Here is a 19,763-nt window from a genome sequence, read left to right on the forward strand (position 1 = left end):
TTCTCCAGACCTAAACATCATCGAGCGCGGTTGTGATGCTCTCGATCGACGTATCGCTGCACTTCTTCAAACCCCTAGGACACTTCAGGAGCTCCGACAGGCACTGGTGCAAGAATGACACGCTATATCCCAGCAGCTGCTCGACCACCTGATCCGGACTATGCTGAACCGTTGTGTGGCCTGTGTACGTGTGCATGGTGACCATATCCCATACTGATGTCGGGGTACATGCGAAGGAAACAGTGGCGTTTTGTAGCACATGTGTTTCGGGACGGTTTTCTCAACTTATCACCAATACCGTGGACTTACAGGTCTGTGTCGCGTGTGTTCCCTATGTGCCTATGCTATTAGCGCCAGTTTTGTGTAGCGCCACATTGTGTGGCATCACATTCTGCAATTGTCCTAAATTTTTGAGCATGAGTATAGGATTGCAAGAACACTGCTAGCTAGCCATTCAAAGTGCAACACCATGACGGTACGCAACAATCACCACGTTAGCATGAAACTTGATGCTTCGATATGCAAATTATTGTGCCGCAGAACAATTTTCCGTGCGGATACTAGAAAGAGTGTTTAAGACATTCTGTGGCAACGCCAGAAGCAGACGACTGCTGTCTTTGAATCGTGTGGATTGTTCTGTTTTATCAATTTTGACTGTTCGTGTACCTATTCTGTGAGGCATAATTTGCACACCAGCCCAGCATTTGCCTTAACGAGCGTGGGAAAGACCCAGAGAACTACACACAGCCTGGCCGGGATGCCAGCTCACCTCCCTGTCTTGCAAGCTAGCGTGCTGCGTGTTACGCTGTATGAGCACTTCCTTCCTATTATACAGCGTGAAACCAAAAAGATGTTTACCTTAAATGGATTTTCTCTTTTTTGTTTTTTCGTGGATTAAATCATAGCGCCCCGATATTACATTGAGCAACTAAGGCAGATAACTTGCTGGATGGAAGTCTTTCAAGCGCTGGACCAACGGGATGCATCATCACGCTTGAAAATTGGAAGGCTATACGGGAAATTTGTAAGGACGAGGTCTGTTCAAGGGAGCAGCGGTAGAAAGAGATTACATTGATAGAAGGATATTACATTGAACAACTGAGGAAGATAGCTGGCTGGATGGAAGTCTTTCAAGGCCTGGACCAACGGGATGCACCATCACACTTGAAAATTGGAAGGCTATACGGGAAATTTGTAAGGACGAGGTCTGTTCAAGGGAGCAGCGGTAGAAAGAGATTACATTGATAGAAGGATATTACATTGAGCAACTGAGGAAGATAGCTGGCTGGATGGAAGTCTTTCAAGGCCTGGACCAACGGGATGCACCATCACGCTTGAAAATTGGAAGGCTATACGGGAAATTTGTAAGGACGAGGTCTGTTCAAGGGAGCAGCGGTAGAAAGAGATTACATTGATAGAAGGATATTACATTGAGCAACTGAGGAAGATAGCTGGCTGGATGGAAGTCTTTCAAGGCCTGGACCAACGGGATGCACCATCACACTTGAAAATTGGAAGGCTATACGGGAAATTTGTAAGGACGAGGTCTGTTCAAGGGAGCAGCGGTAGAAAGAGATTACATTGATAGAAGGATATTACATTGAGCAACTGAGGAAGATAGCTGGCTGGATGGAAGTCTTTCAAGGCCTGGACCAACGGGATGCACCATCACGCTTGAAAATTGGAAGGCTATACGGGAAATTTGTAAGGACGAGGTCTGTTCAAGGGAGCAGCGGTAGAAAGAGATTACATTGATAGAAGGATATTACATTGAGCAACTGAGGAAGATAGCTGGCTGGATGGAAGTCTTTCAAGGCCTGGACCAACGGGATGCACCATCGCGCTTGAAAATTGGTAGGCTCTACAGGAAGTTTGTAAGGACGGGGTCTGTTCAAGGGAACAGTGGTACAAAGAGATCCGTCCGAACAGAAAGAAAATAACATCCTCCTCCAGGGAGCGACAGTAGCCAGCCCAACCAACTTCTCGGGCAGACTTTCTCTAGGGACTGACATTTCTCAAAGGTCAGTGGTTAGAATTTTGCACTACCGTTTAGGAATGAAGCCAAACCATTTGCAGATTGTGCAGCAGCTCACAAACACAGAGAAGCAAGTACGTGTGAGTGCTGCGCAATCTACCTTGGAAATGGCACACATGGAATCTGGCATTCTGTTCTCGTTTTCTGACGAAGCAACATTCCACATCGGTCGTGGGAACAAGCACAACTGTGTTATTAAGGCGATCGAGCACCCCTTGGAAGTTCAGGAACACATGCGCGACTCCCCTAAGGTGAACGTTTGATGCCGGCCGCTGTGGCGGAGCGGTTCTAGGCGCTTCAGTCCGGTACCGCACTGCTGCTACAGTCGCAGGTTCGAATCCTGCCTCGGGCGTGGATGTGTGTGATGTCCTTAGGTTAGGTTTAAGTAGTTCTAAGTCTAGGGGACTGATGACCTCAGATGTTAAGTCCCATAGTGCTCAGAGCCATCTGAACCATCCATCTGAACGTCTGGTGTGCAGTGAGCAAACTTGGAATGATCGGACCGTTCTTTTTTTTTTGAAGAACATACCGTCAGGAGAGAGAATTACCTTGCCATGCTCAACACGTTCATGGAGGAGAAAGCGCCACTTGCCATTCAACATCGAGGGCATTGCCAGCATGACGGTACTCCTGCCCATCACAGTCGTATGGTTCAAGATTACCTTAACTACAGGTTCGGTGAAATTTCGACTGCTAGAGGTTGCCCTCTCGCATGGCCAGCAAGTTCGCCTGACCTGACGCCATGTGATTTTTGCCTTCGGGGCATGGTCAAGGATATGCCAGCAAACTTGGACGACCTGCAGCACTGCATACTGAAGTCATCGCTTCAATCCCTGCCCCAGACGGCCCAGCAGGCCATAGAGTCAACAATGGACAGAATTTACATGTGCACCGAGCGAGATCGGAGCCAAATTGAAACCCTGTACCCAAGGCCCTGCCTTGTAATTTCACTTGATTAAACATCCATTTAATATTAACATCTCTATGCCTCACCCTGCACAAGTAAGTAAAATTTCATTATTTGCTACGCTTACTGGTATCCCTAATTTAATGGTCAGTAGCGTCTTTCCATCAGTGAAGGCAGTAAGTACCTCAGTAGATGTGAGAGCACTGCCGTAGGGAAGCTGCGAAACCAGAAGAAACGAGCAAACTAGAATAGCCGTACACCGAGAGAAGCCGGTCTTGTGGTGGCCGGTGGTGTCTTCTGCTCTTGGGTTTTCTTCATGTTCCCTCCTCCACATCATCTTGGTGCCGCCAAGGTGGTCCACCAGCTCTCTTGGGAGTCGTGAGAAACACGCCGCACACGCTGTTGTCCACTCTACCTGCAAATAAAAAAGACAGACTCAGAAAGGTCATCCCATTTAGATCTGTACTTTGTGGACGAAAGTCTGCAGATACCAATCAATGCGTAAGTAAAGGGTGGGTCATGAATCAGGCCTGGATATCTCCGTCGGAAGAGCAACTCTCCAGAGGCATAGATTCCAGATTCTAATGCTCGTCCGGAGCACTGTTTTAATATGCCAAAAATTTTCTCATAAACTGTTTGGTGTTTATATCAGCATAGTATATCGTGTGGCAGATGGATTAGTTTTGTATTTGGATTGGTTGGGGGAAGAGACCAAACAGCGAGGTCATTGGTCTCATCGAATTAGGCAAGGACGGGGAAGGAAGTCGGCCGTGCCCTTTCAAAGGAACCATCCCGGCATTTGCCTGGAGCGATTTAGGGAAATCACGGAAAACCTAAATCAGGATGGCCGGACGCGGGATTGAACCGTCGTCCTCCCGAATGCGAGTCCAGTGTGCTAACCACTGCGCCACCTCGCTCGGTAATTTTGTATTAAGGAAGTGTAATTGAACTTCATGCTTCCAAGAATGAACTTTAGGGCGCCCTATTAAACGATATTTGCCAAGATGACTTACAACTTCTCCACCAGTTTATAAAGCTATGGCTAGTGCAAGCTCTGAATGTAAACAGTGAGGGAGAAATTCTGTATTATATTTCATACGAGGGGCGTTTGAAGAGTCCATGCAAAGTCCGACAGATGGCATCACCCGCGCATCTCGACGTCATGTTTAGTTAGTAGCATCTTTGGAAAGAACGCACACCAAGTTTCAGCCATACTGGCGTTCGTGTGAGTCAAGGAAGTCGAGTGATTGTCAAAAAATGAACAAAAAAGAATTTCGTGTGGTGATTAAACATTACTTTATGAAAGGCAGACTAAAGAGAAGCTTGATAAACATTACGGTGACTTTGCACCTTCGATTAGAACAGTTTATAAGTTGTTTCAAAATTTTCGGAGTGGCCATATGGGCACAAGTGATACTGAACGTTCTGGACGCGCTGTGGAGGTTACGACTCCAGAAATCATCAATAAAATCCATGATATGGTGATGGATGGTTTCTAGTGCTGTGGGCGTCTCGAATGAACGGGTACATAATATTTTGCATAAACATTTGGACATGAGAAAGCTATCCGCAAGATGGGTTCCGCAATTGCTCACGCTTGACCAAAAACAGAATCGTGTGAAGTGTTGCAAGGCTTGTTTGCAGCTTTTCAGGAAGAATCTGCAAAACTTTAAGCGTCGTTTCGTCATTGTGGATGAAACATGATACATTACTATACTTCTGAGACCAAACAACAATCTAAACAACGGGTTACCAAGGGAGAATGTGCACCAAAAATGGCGAAGACCATTCCTTCGGCCAGAAAGGTTATGGCGGCTGTATTTTGGGATTCACAAGGGATAATCCTCATTGACTATCTGGAAAAGGATAAAACTATTACAGGTGCATATTATTCATCGTTATTGGACCGTTTGAAAACCAAGCTGCAAGAAAAACGCCGGCGATTGGACCGCAGAAAAGTCTTTTTCCATCAGGACAATGCGCCAGCACACACCTCAGCAGTTGTGGTCGCAAAATTAATGGAAATAGGTTTCCAACTCGTTTTACATCCCCCCTGTTCTCCTGGCTTGGCTTCCTCGGACTACTATTTGTTCCCCAATCGGAAGAAATGGCTGCCAGGACAAAGATTTTATTCAAACGAGGAGGTGATTGCAGCAACTAATAGCTATTTTGCAGACTGAGATAATTCCTATTATTCGGAAGGGATCAACAAATTAGAGCAGCGTTGGACGAAGTGTATAAGTCTAATAGTAGACATGTCGAAAAATAAAAAAGGTTTACCCCAAACATGTAAGAAGTTTTTATTTTTGCACGTACTTTTCCAATGCCCCTCGTAAACAATTGCTGTAAAGCACTTGATTGTATCATATGTTATTGAAGATTTTGTTTCAGAATAGATCTGGTGGATTACAGGGTATGTCTCTCTTCTGTGTAGTCAGCTGCCATCACACAAAACCTACACTATAAGAAAAAAAAAAGAACGACGCACCATGAAGTAATGATCCGAATGGGACGGAAATCGATAGATGTGATGTATATGTACAGACAAACGATGATTACAATTTCGTAAAGGTTGGATGATTCATTCAAGAGAAACAGCTTCACAAAGTAAGCAAGTAAATAACGCATTGGTCCACCTCTGGCCCTTATGCAAGCAGTTATTCGGCTTGCCATTGGTTGAAAGATTCATATGATGCCCTTCTGAGGGATAGCATACCAAATGCTGTGCAACCTGCGCGTTAGATCACCAAAATCACAAGGTGAATGGAGGGCCTTACCCTTAATGCTGCAAACGTTCCCAGTTAGGGAACTGGCGACTTTGCTGGGCAAGGTAGGGCTTGGCAAGCACAGAGACAAGCAGTAGAAACTGTTGCCATACGTGGGAAGCCATTATGTTGCTGAAATGTGAGGCCAGGATGACCTGCCACGAAGGGCAATAATATGGGGAGTTGAATATAGTCGACATACTGTACTTCTGTGATGTAATGGTGCCACGGGTGACAACCTAAGGTTTAAGGCTGTGAAAAGAAATGGCACCCAAGAACATTTCTCCTGGTAGTCGGGATGAACGGCGGGCAACAGTCAGACTGGTACCCCACCGCTATCCAGAGCGTTTCCAAATACATATACTATTCGCCAATAAAATTGCTACACCACGAAGATGACGTGCTACAGACGCGAAATTTAATCGACAGGAAGAAGATGCTGTGATATGCAAATGATTAGCCTCTCTGAGCATTCACACAAGGTTGGAGTCGGTGGCGACACCTACAACGTGCTGACATGAGGAAAATTTCCAGCCGATTTCTCATACACAAACAGCAGTTGACCAGTGTTGCCTGGTGAAACGTCGCTGTGATGCCTCGTGTAACGAGGAGAAATGCGTACCATCACGTTTCCGACTTTGATAAAGGTCGGATTGTAGCCTATCGCGATAGCGGTTTATCGTATCGCGACATTGCTGCTCCCGTTGGTCGAGATCCAATGACTGTTAGCAGACTGTGGAATCGGTGGGTTCAGGAGGGTAATACGGTACGCCGTGCTGGATCGCAACGGCCTCGTTACACTAGCAGTCGGGATGACAGGCATCTTATCCGCATGGCTGTAACGGATCGTGCAGCCACGTCTCGAACCCTGAGTCAGCATATGGGGACGTTTGCAAGACAACAACCATCTGCACGAACAGTTCGACGACGTTTGCTGCAGCATGGGCTATCAGCTCGGAGACCGTGGCTGCGGTTACCCTTGACGCTGCATCACAGACAGGAGCGTGTGCGATGGTGTACTGCACGACGAACCTGGGTGCACGAATGGCAAAACGTCATTTTTTCGGATGAATCCAGGTTCTGTTTACAGCATCATGATGGCCGCATCCGTGTTTGGCGACATCGCGGTGAACGCACATCGGAAGCGTGTATTCGTCATTGCCATACTGGCGTGATCACCTGGCGTGATGGTATGGGGTGCCATTGGTTACACATCTCGGCCACCTCTTGCTCGCATTGACGGCGCTTTGAACAGTGGACGTTACATTTCAGATGTGACGACCCGTGGCTCTACCCTTCATTCGATCCCTGCGAAACCCTACATTTCAGCAGGACAATGCACGACCGCATGTTGCACGTCCTGTACTGGCCTTTCTGGATACATAAAATGTTCGACTGCTGTCCTGGCCAGCACATTCTCCAGATCTCTCACCAATTGAAAACGTCTGGTCAATGGTGGGCGAGCAACTGGCTCGTCACAATACGCCAGTCACTACTCTTGATGATCTGTGCTATCGTGTTGAAGCTGGATGGGCAGCTGTACCTGTACACGCCATCCAAGCTCTGTTTGACTCAATGCCCAGGCGTATCAAGGCCGTTATTACGGCCAGAGGTGATTGTTCTGGGTACTGATTTCTCAGGATCTATGCACCCAAATTGCGTGAAAATGTAATCACATGTCAGTTCTAGTATAATTGTCCAATGAATACCGGTTTACCATCTGCATTTCTTCTTGGTGTAGCAATTTTAATGGCCAGTAGTGTATTTGCCGGTCATCGAGACTCAGTATCGAAGCGACACTTAGCACTGAAAACAATTCTACCCCAGTCAATGAGATTCCAGGCCAGAGACGTGTTTGGAGATGCCCTGGATAGTGGTTGGATAACAACCGGACTGTCGCGCGCCATACGACCTTCCTACCAGGAATCCGGGGTTCAATTTCATTTCATATCATGGCAAAACCCACTTGGTTTCATCCGTGGCATCCTTACAGCACAGCGGTACATCGAAGATATTCTAAGCGATGCTTTGTTTCTCTTCATGGCAAGCCATCCTAAGCTTACATTTCAGCCGGGTAATGTCCGAGCGCACATGGTGAGAGTTTCTACTGCTTGTCTTAGTGAGAGTTTCTACTGCTTGTCTTAGTTCTTGCCAAGATCGCCGAGAAAGAACGTTTCGGGCATTACAGTCAGGGTTCTCCAGTTAGCTCGGGATTTCTACGATCTAACGCGCCAATCTCTCTGGAGGACATCCAACAATTTTATCAGTCAGTGCCAATCCGGCTAGTCCGCAGCTCGTGGTCTCGTGGTCGCGTTCTCGCTTCCCGAGCATGGGGTCGCGAGTTCGATTCCCGGCGGGGTCAGTGATTTTCACCCGCCTCGAGATGACTGGGTCTTTGTGTTGTCCTAATCATTTCATCTTCACTCATGAAAGTGGCGAGATTTGGCTGAGCAAAGGTTGGGAAATTGTATGGGCGCTGATAGCCGCGCAGTTGAGCGCCCCACAAACCAAACACATCATCATCATCATCACCAATCCGAATACCTGCTAGTGTAAGGGACAGGAGTGGACCAGTACATTATTGACTTGTTCAACTTGCGAAACTCCTTCTCTTGAATAAATTATCCAATTTTTCTGAAAATGTAATCATTTGTTTGTATAGGTGCATCACCACTACCGATTTCCGTCCCAAACGAATAATTCCTTCGTGGTACGTGGTTAATTTTTTTTTTTTCCTAGGTGTAGTTCACAGCTGCGACAAATTTTTTGTTTTTCAGGGAAACAGCTGAAGGAGCCTGTAGGTACGAAGTCAGTCGGATTCATTGTTTTTCCGGTAATTTTCAGGTGATAACACAATGCTTCTGAGCCACTGCAGAGTAGGAGAGAGAGAGTATTGTCATAAATAACGATATACGCTGATAGAGCCACATGAACACCACGTGTGTTGCATCGACTAGGAGGACAATTGAAAAAATTGAATGGCTTTCCGGCTTCACGTATAATAAACGGTGCTGGGGAAATGAGCAAGAGAAATCAGTAAGGGCTGAGCAGAGGAAATTTGCGAGATGGTGTTTTTTGTTTTGTTTTGGCGTGTATGTGCTGGACTACACTACGCATGATAAGTCGCACCATGTTTCGTTGTTCAGTGACACATTCTGGAAGGTGGATACGTCATTTTTATTTTTGGAAGTTATCGATGTGCACGTCAGAGAGAGAACAAGTTACGTTACTGTTATGGCCTTGTCGTGGCACACCGACTGATACATTCTTAGTAAAAGTGTGGTGCCGGCCGCGGTGGTTTCGCGGTTCTGGGCGCGCAGTCCGGAACCGTGCGACTGCTACGGTCGCAGGTTCGAATCCTGCCTCGGGCATGGATGTGTGTGATGTCCTTAGGTTAGTTAGGTTTAAGTAGTTCCAAGTTCTAGGGGACTAATGACCACAGCTGTTAAGTCCCATAGTGCTCAGAGCCATTTGAACCATTTTTTTACAAGTGTGGTAGTTAGGTGATGGACGTATTCAGTACTGCTGTGTTGACTTGTGATTATATTTGTTAGATGAAGAAAAATTTATTGTAAAGGACACCAAGTATGAATATGATGTATGTATTGGAAGGCGAAAACAACACAAATTTCTAATAATGTTATTTTTTTAAGAGAAGAAATTTGAGATAAGGCTGCAGCACTGTGCAACTAGACGGAATGATTGTCAGCTACTTGCTTGGAGCTGAGAGAGAGACCATCACACTTCCCTGAATCACGCATTTAAAGATGGTTCAAATGGCTCTCAGCACTATGGGACTTAACATCTGAGGTCATCAGTGCCCTAGAGCTTAGAACTACTTAAATCTAACTAACCTAAGGACATTACACACATCCATGCCCGAGTAAGGATTCGAACCTGGGACCGTAGCAGTCTATCGGTTCCAGACTGAAGCGCCTAGAACCGCTCGGCCACCGCGGCCGGCACGCATTAAGATATTAGCTGATTAATCTGTTTGGTTTTTATAGAAATTCTCTCTTAACAGTGTACCCTTTTCAAGTAAGTGCTCACTTTGTTAAGCACAGTATTGTTCAGATAAATGTTGTGTGTGAATATCACACGAAACTTTACTGTCTTTACGAATACGTAATTCACTCTAAAACTGTTGTCTTGGAATATAATTTCATACAAATCGTTTTTCTCCCCATTTCAATGTTTAAAGAAGGTTTATCGTTATGCATTACCACGTTGCGCCATCTGGTATACAACAGTTGGAATATTTATTTACAAATAGAACTTTAGCTTAGCCGCTGCCTGCTTACTGTTTTGCTATTGTGCTTTTCAGAAATCTGTAACAATATGGTCAAGACATGAGATTAGTGGGAATTTTGATTACGGCCAGATAACTGTTTTACTTCAGTTGCACATGTAAGATAAAGACAAGTTGTGTGCAGGCCAGTTACGGTTCAATTCAAATTAGGTTCTGTTTACTCACAGGTCAGTACACAATAACAGTTTGTAGGTACATAGTTTTGCTAATTTATATAGAGTGGAAGATAAAGCTGGGGTCAATTAATATAGAAACATATAGTGGGGAGGTTACAATTCTAACACACTGGTTGCAATATATACCTAGGCAAGAACAACAGTAGATGACACTGAGCAGGAGGTACTGAAAAAAGTCTTTCGTGATTTGTGGTACCCATTAAAGAAACAAAGATTCGATGCTTTGTGGTACCCATTAAAGAAACAAAGATGGGTAACTCCACACCATACCACCGCAAGAACAAGAGCCCCCTAACACAGAAGCTATGCAAAAGGCTCTTGTGGCTAACACAAGTTTTAAAACTTCGTGAGACAGAAATTACGTGCCAACAATGCAGACTTCAGGCCAGACAAAGTAAAAGCTGGTTAAGCAACAATAAAGTGTGAAATTCTGAGTTAGGCGATCTTATGGGTACACTCAAGGAAGACATACGTAGTGAGGTTCAGAAACAGTTGTAAACCATATACTGCTGATCTCGAGATAGGGCTAAGAAAAAAGGATTGATGAGCTGCCCAAGGACTGCTTAGAAAACCATGAATCTTTTGAAAAATTGGTAGACAAGTGTGAGCAAAAAATTGAGAATGTCGACACTGAATTTGGGAAGTAACACAAAAAGATCCTATGAGATCTCGTTAGAGAAACGGAAGCCAGAATACGACAGACAAAGATTATAGTTGAAGCTGTGGAAGCTGATATCGAGATAGGGCTAACAAAAAAGGATTGATCAGCTGCCCAAGGACTGCTTGGAAAACCATGAATCTTTTGAAAAATTGGTAGACAGGTGTGAGCAAAAAATTGAGAATGTCGACACTGAATTTGGGAAGTAACACGAAAAGATACTACGAGATCTCGTTAGAGAAACGGAAGCCAAAATACTACAGACAAAGATTATAGTTGAAGCTGTGGAAAATAAGGTTGTAGATGTAACTAACACGCAGAAATTAGTGTTGAATTTTCATGAAGATCGAATGTGTCATTTGGAACAAAGGGAATCGGTTGTACGCTTACCAACAGCAATGTTACACAGTCGGCGTCTCACGACGCAGCTTTTGTTAACAATCGTCAATTTCTAAGGTTCGATCCTGATGAGCAAAGCCATCTCTCATATTTTTGGAACTGTTTCGAAAATGCACTGTCACGGAAATGGTCCGAGTGGGAGAGGATTTCATTCATTTGCAGCAATTTGGCTGGATATGCTCTACGATGTCCAGCTGAGATTACGTTAAAGTGCAACACTCTCGCAAAATTTAAAATTGAGTTTTTGAACAAATATTGGTATGCTAACAAACATAATGTTGTGCGAGATTTCTGGGGTGAAGCAAAGTTTAACCTGGGACGAGAACCTGTATAAAAAAAAGAGTAGTATGTTTGTAAATGGATGTCTAAGTTGTCATATTTACGTGAATAACAAACACGAACTTGCAAGTCCCCAAAGAGGCTACCAGGGTGTTGCCATACATGGGTAATTTCAGCAACAGAATACCAAGAGGTTTACCGAGTACTTGGAGTATATAGAGTTGCGGCAACTGAGGTGCACCACCAACAAGATAATAGACCGCTCTTTGGAAACAGGAAGTGGGAGGTACACAGCCAGGGAGAAGGTTTATGTCGGTAGCACTGAGGAAGGTTAGACTGCCCCATTCCACAAGTGACTCAGTAGGCGACAGAGCAGGTCTGAGATTATGCACCTCCAGAACAAGATGGGGTTAGCCATGTGCTAACCTTCATGCGTATGGAAACCCACACTGACAACATAACAACACAGGAATACCAGTCGCCGTGGTACAAAGTGCTGACATAAGTAGGACATAAGGACATCCTAGCACTAAAACTGGAGAAAGATGTGGCAGAGAAAATAGCTAGTGTGGACTCATCGAGTAGCCAGGCTAAAGACAAGGTAAATAGTGCTGAAAACCTAGAGGCTACACTACGAAGAGAGAGAAGCAGAAGACATACTTTCGTTTATCTATAGACAATAATGATGTTTTGACAGCCAGAGTCAAGCTTAGGAAAGAAAATTTCGCTGTAACAGCTGTTACTAGTAATATGGAAGCACAGGATATGGTGAGAGCAAAATTAGACAAAGATTATAGGGACACAATGGGAGTAACAGAACGAATTATCAGGCCCAAAGATAGTCTGATGTCGGCGACAAAGCATTGTACAGAAAGCGCAGCGTTAGATACGCAACACAGTGCAGTTGGTTTGATCTGTGTTTGATTAACAGTCTGGATAACACAATCGAAGAAAATGTTGAAGACTCTCCAATAAATACGACTATAACTGGTAGATAGGTCATGAATCATTTTTCAGTAGCTCAGTTGGTAGAACACTTGCCCACAAAAGCCGAAGGTCCCAGATTGGAGTCCCAGTCTGGCAATCAGTTTTAATCTACCAGGAAGTTTCAATATGAATATGCTTAGTACTGATGCAGATCATTATGACAGATAAGACATTGTTAACTATCTCGTAGGGGAAGAGAACAATATTACTATATATGACAGTTATCTATCCTGTGCTAAAAATGAAGGTTTTTGTATGGTACACAGTGGATCAGTGGCTTGTGCGGTGTTGTAAGGATTTCTGGAATCCATCCCAAATGGGAAAACACTAGTTGCGATGCCAGTAATGGGCTTGTACATATTTGAAGCCAGTGGCAAAATAATCAAAGCAGTTACATATGAGGATTTACTATCTATGGAACTGAGACATACAAAATTGGAGTACTAGTTTAAGGTTGTTTCAGGGCTTAGAGTAGATTTAGTTATAGGAACTGATCCCTTGTCGCAGTTCCAGAGAAAGACAGATTTCGATAAAAACACAGTTTCATTGATGCTAGGAGACGAACCAATTATAGTGCCATGTCTCGGACAAGACAGAGCTGCAGAGGAAGCAGATTTCCTGTTAGCAATGAGGGTGATAACGAAGTGACGTAGAGGGGTATAGCGAATTTGGCGATAAGATACAAGAATCTAAAGATGAACCTAAGGAGACTGAGAAGGGTCTGTGAGGTAAAGAATATCTCAGAACAGCAGAGGGTACAGCTCTTGAAAGTAGACCACTAATGAAGTATCAAACTGACCTGTTATTGTTAGAAACTATGAGTGTCACCAGATGGTGAAATCAGATCAAGGTTTCATTGAAAAGCCTTATTTAATACCAATTGCACAACAAGGAACTATGAGGTAGGAGACTGAATGCATGCTCGAATGGGGACGATTGTGCATGTGAAGACCGTCTACAACAATCAATTTGTGATAGTACCTAAATGTAATGGTAGTGTGCACTTACATGGGAAGGCCACGATGTTGGGATAACGGGTTTACTTCAGATTTTGTACATCCCTAGCAGACCATTAAAACAACATAATGCCCATGTACGAGGGTTATTCCAAAAGTAAGGTCCGATTGATTGCCAAATTGAAACCACAGTGAACATCAGAAATGTTTTACTTGTAACAATTAGCTACACCTTTCAGCTACTTCTCTACGTAGTCGCCGTTCTGACTTAGACTTTTGTCATAGCGTTGTACCAACTTTTCAATAGCCTCATCATAGAAGGCAGCCGCCAGTGCTTTCCGCCAATTCTCCACGCTGGCCTACACCTCGTTGTCTGTGTCAAAATGTTGTCTTCAAAGACAGCGGTTCATGTGACCAGAGATGAAACTCAGGGGGAGACAATTGCGGACTGTATTGTGGGTAATCTAACATTTCCATTTGAAAACGATGCAGGAGCATCTTCATTGCCCCTGCAGAATGCGGCTGAGAATTGTCGTGAAGACGAAACAGCACGACAGTTATGTAATGTTGGCTGCATAGCTTCAGGCGAAATTTCTCACCAGGCCCTCGTACTTGGCGGCAGACACTATTTTCTAGACATCTTTACGCACTCACTGCGAGCTAAGAAATGAGAAGAGCGACGTGATGCTAACTGGGGTTATACTAGAGACACTACCCAACACATCTGTGCAAAGCTTTATCGGATTTTCATAGTCGTTTCCATTTCGCGACCGATCGGACCTTACTTTTGGAATAACCCTCGTAGTAAGATGCACTACTCTGGCAATTCTGATAAATTGCAAGAGAAGTTTTACACGTCTTTTATGTAACTGATATACAGGGTGAGTCACCTAACGTTACCGCTGGATATATTTCGTAAACCACATCAAATACTGACGAATCGATTCCACAGACCGAACGTGAGGCGAGGGGCTAGTGTAATTGGTTAATACAAACCATAAAAAAATGCACGGAAGTACGTTTTTTAACACAAACCTACGTTTTTTTAAAATGGAACCCCGTTAGTTTTGTTAGCACATCTGAACATATAAACAAATACGTAATCAGTACCGCTTATTGCATTGTAAAATGTTAATTACAATGAGATATTGTAACCTAAAGTTGACGCTTGAGTACCACTCCTCCGCTGTTCGATCGTGTGTATCGGAGAGCACCGAATTACGTACGGATCCAAAGGGAACGGTGATGGACCTTAGGTACAGAAGAGACTGGAACAGCACATTACGTCCTCATGCGAACACCTTTTTATTGGTCTTTTTCACTGACGCACATGTACATTACCATGAGGTGTGGGGTACACGTACACACGTGGTTTCCGTTTTCAATTACGGAGTGGAATAGAGGGTGTCCCGACATGTCAGGCCAATAGATGTTCGATATGGTGGCCATCATTTGCTGCACACAATTGCAATCTCTGGCGTAATGAATGTCGTACACGCCGCAGTACATCTGGTGTAATATCGCCGCAGGCTGCCACAATACGTTGTTTCATATCCTCTGGGGTTGTAGGCACATCACGGTACACATTCTCCTTTAACGTACCCCACAGAAAGAAGTCCAGAGGTGTAAGATCAGGAGAACGGGCTGGCCAATTTATGCGTCCTCCACGTCCTATGAAACTCCCGTCGAACGTGTACCTCACCTCTCATGGTAATGTACATGTGCGTCAGTGAAAAAGACCAATAAAAAGGTGTTAGCATGAGGACGTAATGTGCTGTTCCAGTCTCTTCTGTACCTAAGGTCCATCACCGTTCCCTTTGGATCCCTACGTAATTCGGTGCTCTCCGGTACACACGATCGAACAGCGGAGGAGTGGTACTCAAGCGTCAACTTTAGGTTACAATATCTCCGGATGTAATTAACATTTTACAATGCAACAAACGGCACTGATTACGTATTTGTTTGTATGTTCAGATGTGCTAACAAAACTAACGGGGTTCCATTTAAAAAAACGTAGGTTTGTGTTAAAAACATACTTCCGTGCATTTTTTTATGGTTTGTATCAACCAATTGCACTAGCCCCTCTCCTCAAGTTCGGTCTGTGGAATCGGTTCGTCAGTATTTGATGTGGTTTACGAAATATATCCAGCGGTAATGTTAGGTGACTCACCCTGTATTTGTGCGATGGTACCAAGCCTAAGAAGTCATTGTGATCAAGTGATTAACGTTAGTGCTTTACAAGAAGGTCGTCGAGGAGGCGACAGTTCGAAATCCACTAACACTTTTTAATCTTTATTTTTGCACTGGTCACATTATTTAATTTATATGACATATGAGAGGTAATATAATGAAAAAACCAACGGGCATATTCATGAAGTTGTTGTAAATTTCAGATGTTATTTGACTACTTACTATTTGTAGTTACATTTTTACGGACGTGGCACAGGCTTGGAAAGCCCAAGTCAAACAATGATAAATAATGATGCGAATGACATTATTCACAATCCGTAGCCGGCCGCTGTGGCCGAGTGGTTCTAGGCGCTTCAGTCCGGAACCGCGCTGCTGCTACGGTCGCAGGTTCGAATCCTGCCTCGGGCATGGATGTGTGTGATGTCCTTAGGTTAGTTAGGTTTAATTACTTCTAAGTTCTAGGGGACTGATGACCTCAGATGTTAAGTCCCATAGTGCTTAGAGCCATTTGAACCATTTGAACCACAATCAGTAATATAGTAAGTCACAATGGGCCGGACCAGAAGAGTAATGTGGAATTACTCGTCGGATATGCTCTCGACATCACACGTTACAGGATAGTATTTGTCACACAGAAATGAACAATAAACTGAAACTTCATGCAAATACATGTGTTTTTTTTTCATTATCTTACCTGTCAAATGTCTTAAATTAATATGAGCAGTGATGAAAAAATAGATTAAGAAATAAGTTCGAGCCGGAGTCGAACCGTCGCGTCGTCATACACGCTCGTCTTACGAACCTCGAACATTAATCGCTTGACCACCATGAACTCCAATGTCTGGCACCTACGCACAGATACATGAGCCACATAATAGACGCGTGAAACTTCTCTTGCGATTTTCTCAGAATTACCAAAGTAGTGCGCCTTACTACTTGGAATTAACGTTGTTGTAATGGCCTATTAAAGGTGTACAAATTTTGAAATAAGTCTGTGATCCCAACGTCGTAGCCTCGCTTGTTAGTACTAAATGCATGCAGAGTAAAGAAGCAAAAGTTGCTGTCCTCAGAACATTGCAGATCTGAAAAGATTTGTGGATGATAGAGATAGTTAGGGCCTTTTAGGGACTCTGCCATTATCAGCTGGTACACGAATTGACGGTTTGTGTGTCCTCAGCTTAATGATGTCTCATTTCTTTCTTCAGGTCTCATGGCAGTCTTCTCGATCCGTAGTTGTATGAATGGACATAGTGTATCAAGTGATAAATTAAAACGCTACGCCTGATTCTACAGTTATACTGCATGGGCAGCGAGGCAGTAGTAAGCGTAAAACTTTCATTCCTGTCACCATTTTGTAGCGGTGTCAGTGAGAAAAAGTTCCGCAAAGACTTGATGTAAAGTTGGCTGGAAGGCCCTAGGTGCTCCCATTCTCAAATATTGGATGAATATAGTCTGGATAATTGGCGCTCCATTTTAAGCAAAATTTACTCTTTCACGCATCTCGATGTTTATGGCGTCATATCTCCCAAATTATTTGTAGTAAAATTATGTATATTTACATGTGCGCCGCACCTACTAGTTATTACCGATTTCATTCAAAGTTGTGGAATATGCTGGGGCTTGAACACACTGACTAGCTAACATAGCGGCCGGTACACGACACTTTATTGGTGCCCCCTCTCTCCCCCCCCCCCCTCCTCAGCGCACGGGATACAATATTACACTTTATTGGCGCATATAACATATAGAAATATAATAGAATTTAATATAATAATAATAATAACAATAATAATAATGACAATATATTTTCTGGAAAATCTTGTTTGTCTCGAAGACCATTTGACGCCCCTCTGCAAGTGGCTTCCGGGACATGAGACGCCCTTCGCTACGTCACTGCTTAACCACAAATGAAAATGACAAGTGGGAGCTCGAAATAGCCAAAAAAATAACAGGCAAACATATTTGCGACAAAAAGTCACATAATTTTCTACGCTGGATAAACATTTAATTAGATTTATCCATGTGCGAGAATCTGCCGAAGAAACGTCAAGAACACCAGACATCCCACTCACTACCGACATAAATCGTCTGGGTTTCCCTTGCAACTCACAAATAGTTCGCGGAGGTATGTAATTTAGAGCAACTGAGGGAACAACGGATAACAGATAAAAATAACGATCACAAATAACTGATCATAACGCCCGCCACCAGAGTCGCATTATCGATTTATGATCGCACGTTCGAAATGTATCGTTTGTACTCCGCGACTTCGATAGGCAATCATTCTTGGAAATTAGCGAAAATGGAATGCCAAGTGGAGAAATCTGGATATTTTCCTTTGTTTGTGTTAAATAGAGGGGTGATAGCAGCGGAGACAGCCAGAACATTTGCGCCGTGTATGGGGTTAATGTTAATGGACAGGGAAAGGCAAGAAAATGCTTTTTTTTTTTTCTTTTTAATGAGCATCATCTTGACATTAGTGACTCTCCACTTTCAGGAAGATTCATTCCACCATCGTGTGACATATGCATGCAAAGGAGAAGGTCCAAAAATCGGGTGCACGAGTACCACATGCTCTAAGCCAAGATCAAAAATTATACTCTACTGGTCATTAAAATTGAGACACCAAGAAGAAATGCAGATGATAAACGGGTACTCATTGGACAAACACATCACACCAGAACTGACAAGTGATTACATTTTCACGCAATTTGGGTGCATAGGTCCTGAGAAATCAGTACCCAGAACAACCACCTCTGGCCGTAATAACGGCCTTGATACGCCTGAGCATTGTGTCGAACAGATATTGGATGGCGTGTACAGGTACACCTGCCCATGCAGCTTCAACACGATACCACAGTTCATCAGGAGTAGTGACTGGCGTATTGTGACTAGCCAGTTGCTCGGCCACCATTGTCCAGACGTTTGCAATTGGTGAGAGATCTGGAGAATGTGCTGGCCATAGCAGCAGTCGAACATTTTCTGTATCCAGAAAGGCCCGTACGGGACCTGCAACATGTGATCGTGCATTATCCTGCTGAAATGCAGGGTTTCGCAGGGATCCAATGAAGGATAGAGACACGGGTCGTAACACATCTGAAATGTAACGTCCACTGTTCAAAGTGCCGTCAATGCGAATAAGAGGTGACTGACCGAGACGTGTAACCAATGGCAACCCAATGGCGATGACGAATACACGCTTCCAATGTGCTTTCACCGCGATGTCGCCAAACACGGATGGGACCATCAAGATGCTGTAAACAGAGCCTGGATTCATCCGAAAAAATGACGTTTTGCCATTCGTGCACCCAGGTTCGTCGTTGAGCACAACATCGCAGGTGCTCCTGTCTGTGATACAGTGTCAAGGGTAAAAGCAGCCATGGACTCCGAGCTGATAGTCCATGCTGCTGCAAACGTCGTCGAACTGTTCGTGCAGATGGTTGTTGTCTTGCAAACGTCCCCATCTGTTGACTCAGGGAACGAGACGTGGCTGCACGATCCGTTACAGCCATGCAGATAAGATGCCTGTCATCTCGATTGCTAGTGATACGAGGCCATTGGGATCCAGCACGGCGTTCCGTATTACCCTCCTGAACCCAGCGATTCCATAGTCTGCTAACAGTCATTGGATCTCGACCAAGGCGAGCAGCAATGTCGCGATACGATAAACCGCAATTGCGATAGGCTACATTCCGACCTTTATCAAAGTCGGAAACCTGACGGTACGCATTTCTCCCCCTTACACGAGGCATCACAACAACGTTTCACCAGGCAACGCCGGTCAACTGCAGTTTGTGTATGAGAAATCGGTTGGAAACTTTCTTCATGTCAGCACGTTGTAGGTGTCGCCTCCGGCTCCAACCTTCTGTGAATGCTCTGAAAAGCTAATCATTTGCATATCACAGCATCTTCTTCTTGTCGGTTGAATTTCGCTTCTGTAGCACGTCATCTTCGTGGTGCAGCCATTTTAATGAGCAGTAGGGTATGAATGGATGGCCATATGTGCATCTCTGACTGCTCGTCATCGACTGACTCGTGAACAGTACCGACCATTCCTATTCTGCGTCGTTACCCGTGACATAGACTGATGTCTTTCTGATAA

At 44.2% G+C, this 19,763-nt stretch overlaps 1 protein-coding gene across 1 annotated transcript in view; it reads right to left on the reverse strand.

Moving 5' to 3' along the window:
- LOC126428215 (aminopeptidase Ey-like) overlaps positions 1-19,763 on the reverse strand; it is a 265,785-nt gene that overhangs the window by 235,316 nt on the left and 10,706 nt on the right. The window contains exon 2 of the mRNA XM_050090131.1: positions 3,127-3,357. Coding sequence (XP_049946088.1) covers positions 3,127-3,279 — 153 coding nt within the window. The 5' untranslated portion in view covers positions 3,280-3,357. The remainder of the gene's footprint in view (positions 1-3,126; positions 3,358-19,763) is intronic.

Source organism: Schistocerca serialis, chromosome 12 (assembly GCF_023864345.2).
Source record: "Schistocerca serialis cubense isolate TAMUIC-IGC-003099 chromosome 12, iqSchSeri2.2, whole genome shotgun sequence".
Classification (NCBI taxonomy): domain Eukaryota; kingdom Metazoa; phylum Arthropoda; class Insecta; order Orthoptera; family Acrididae; genus Schistocerca; species Schistocerca serialis.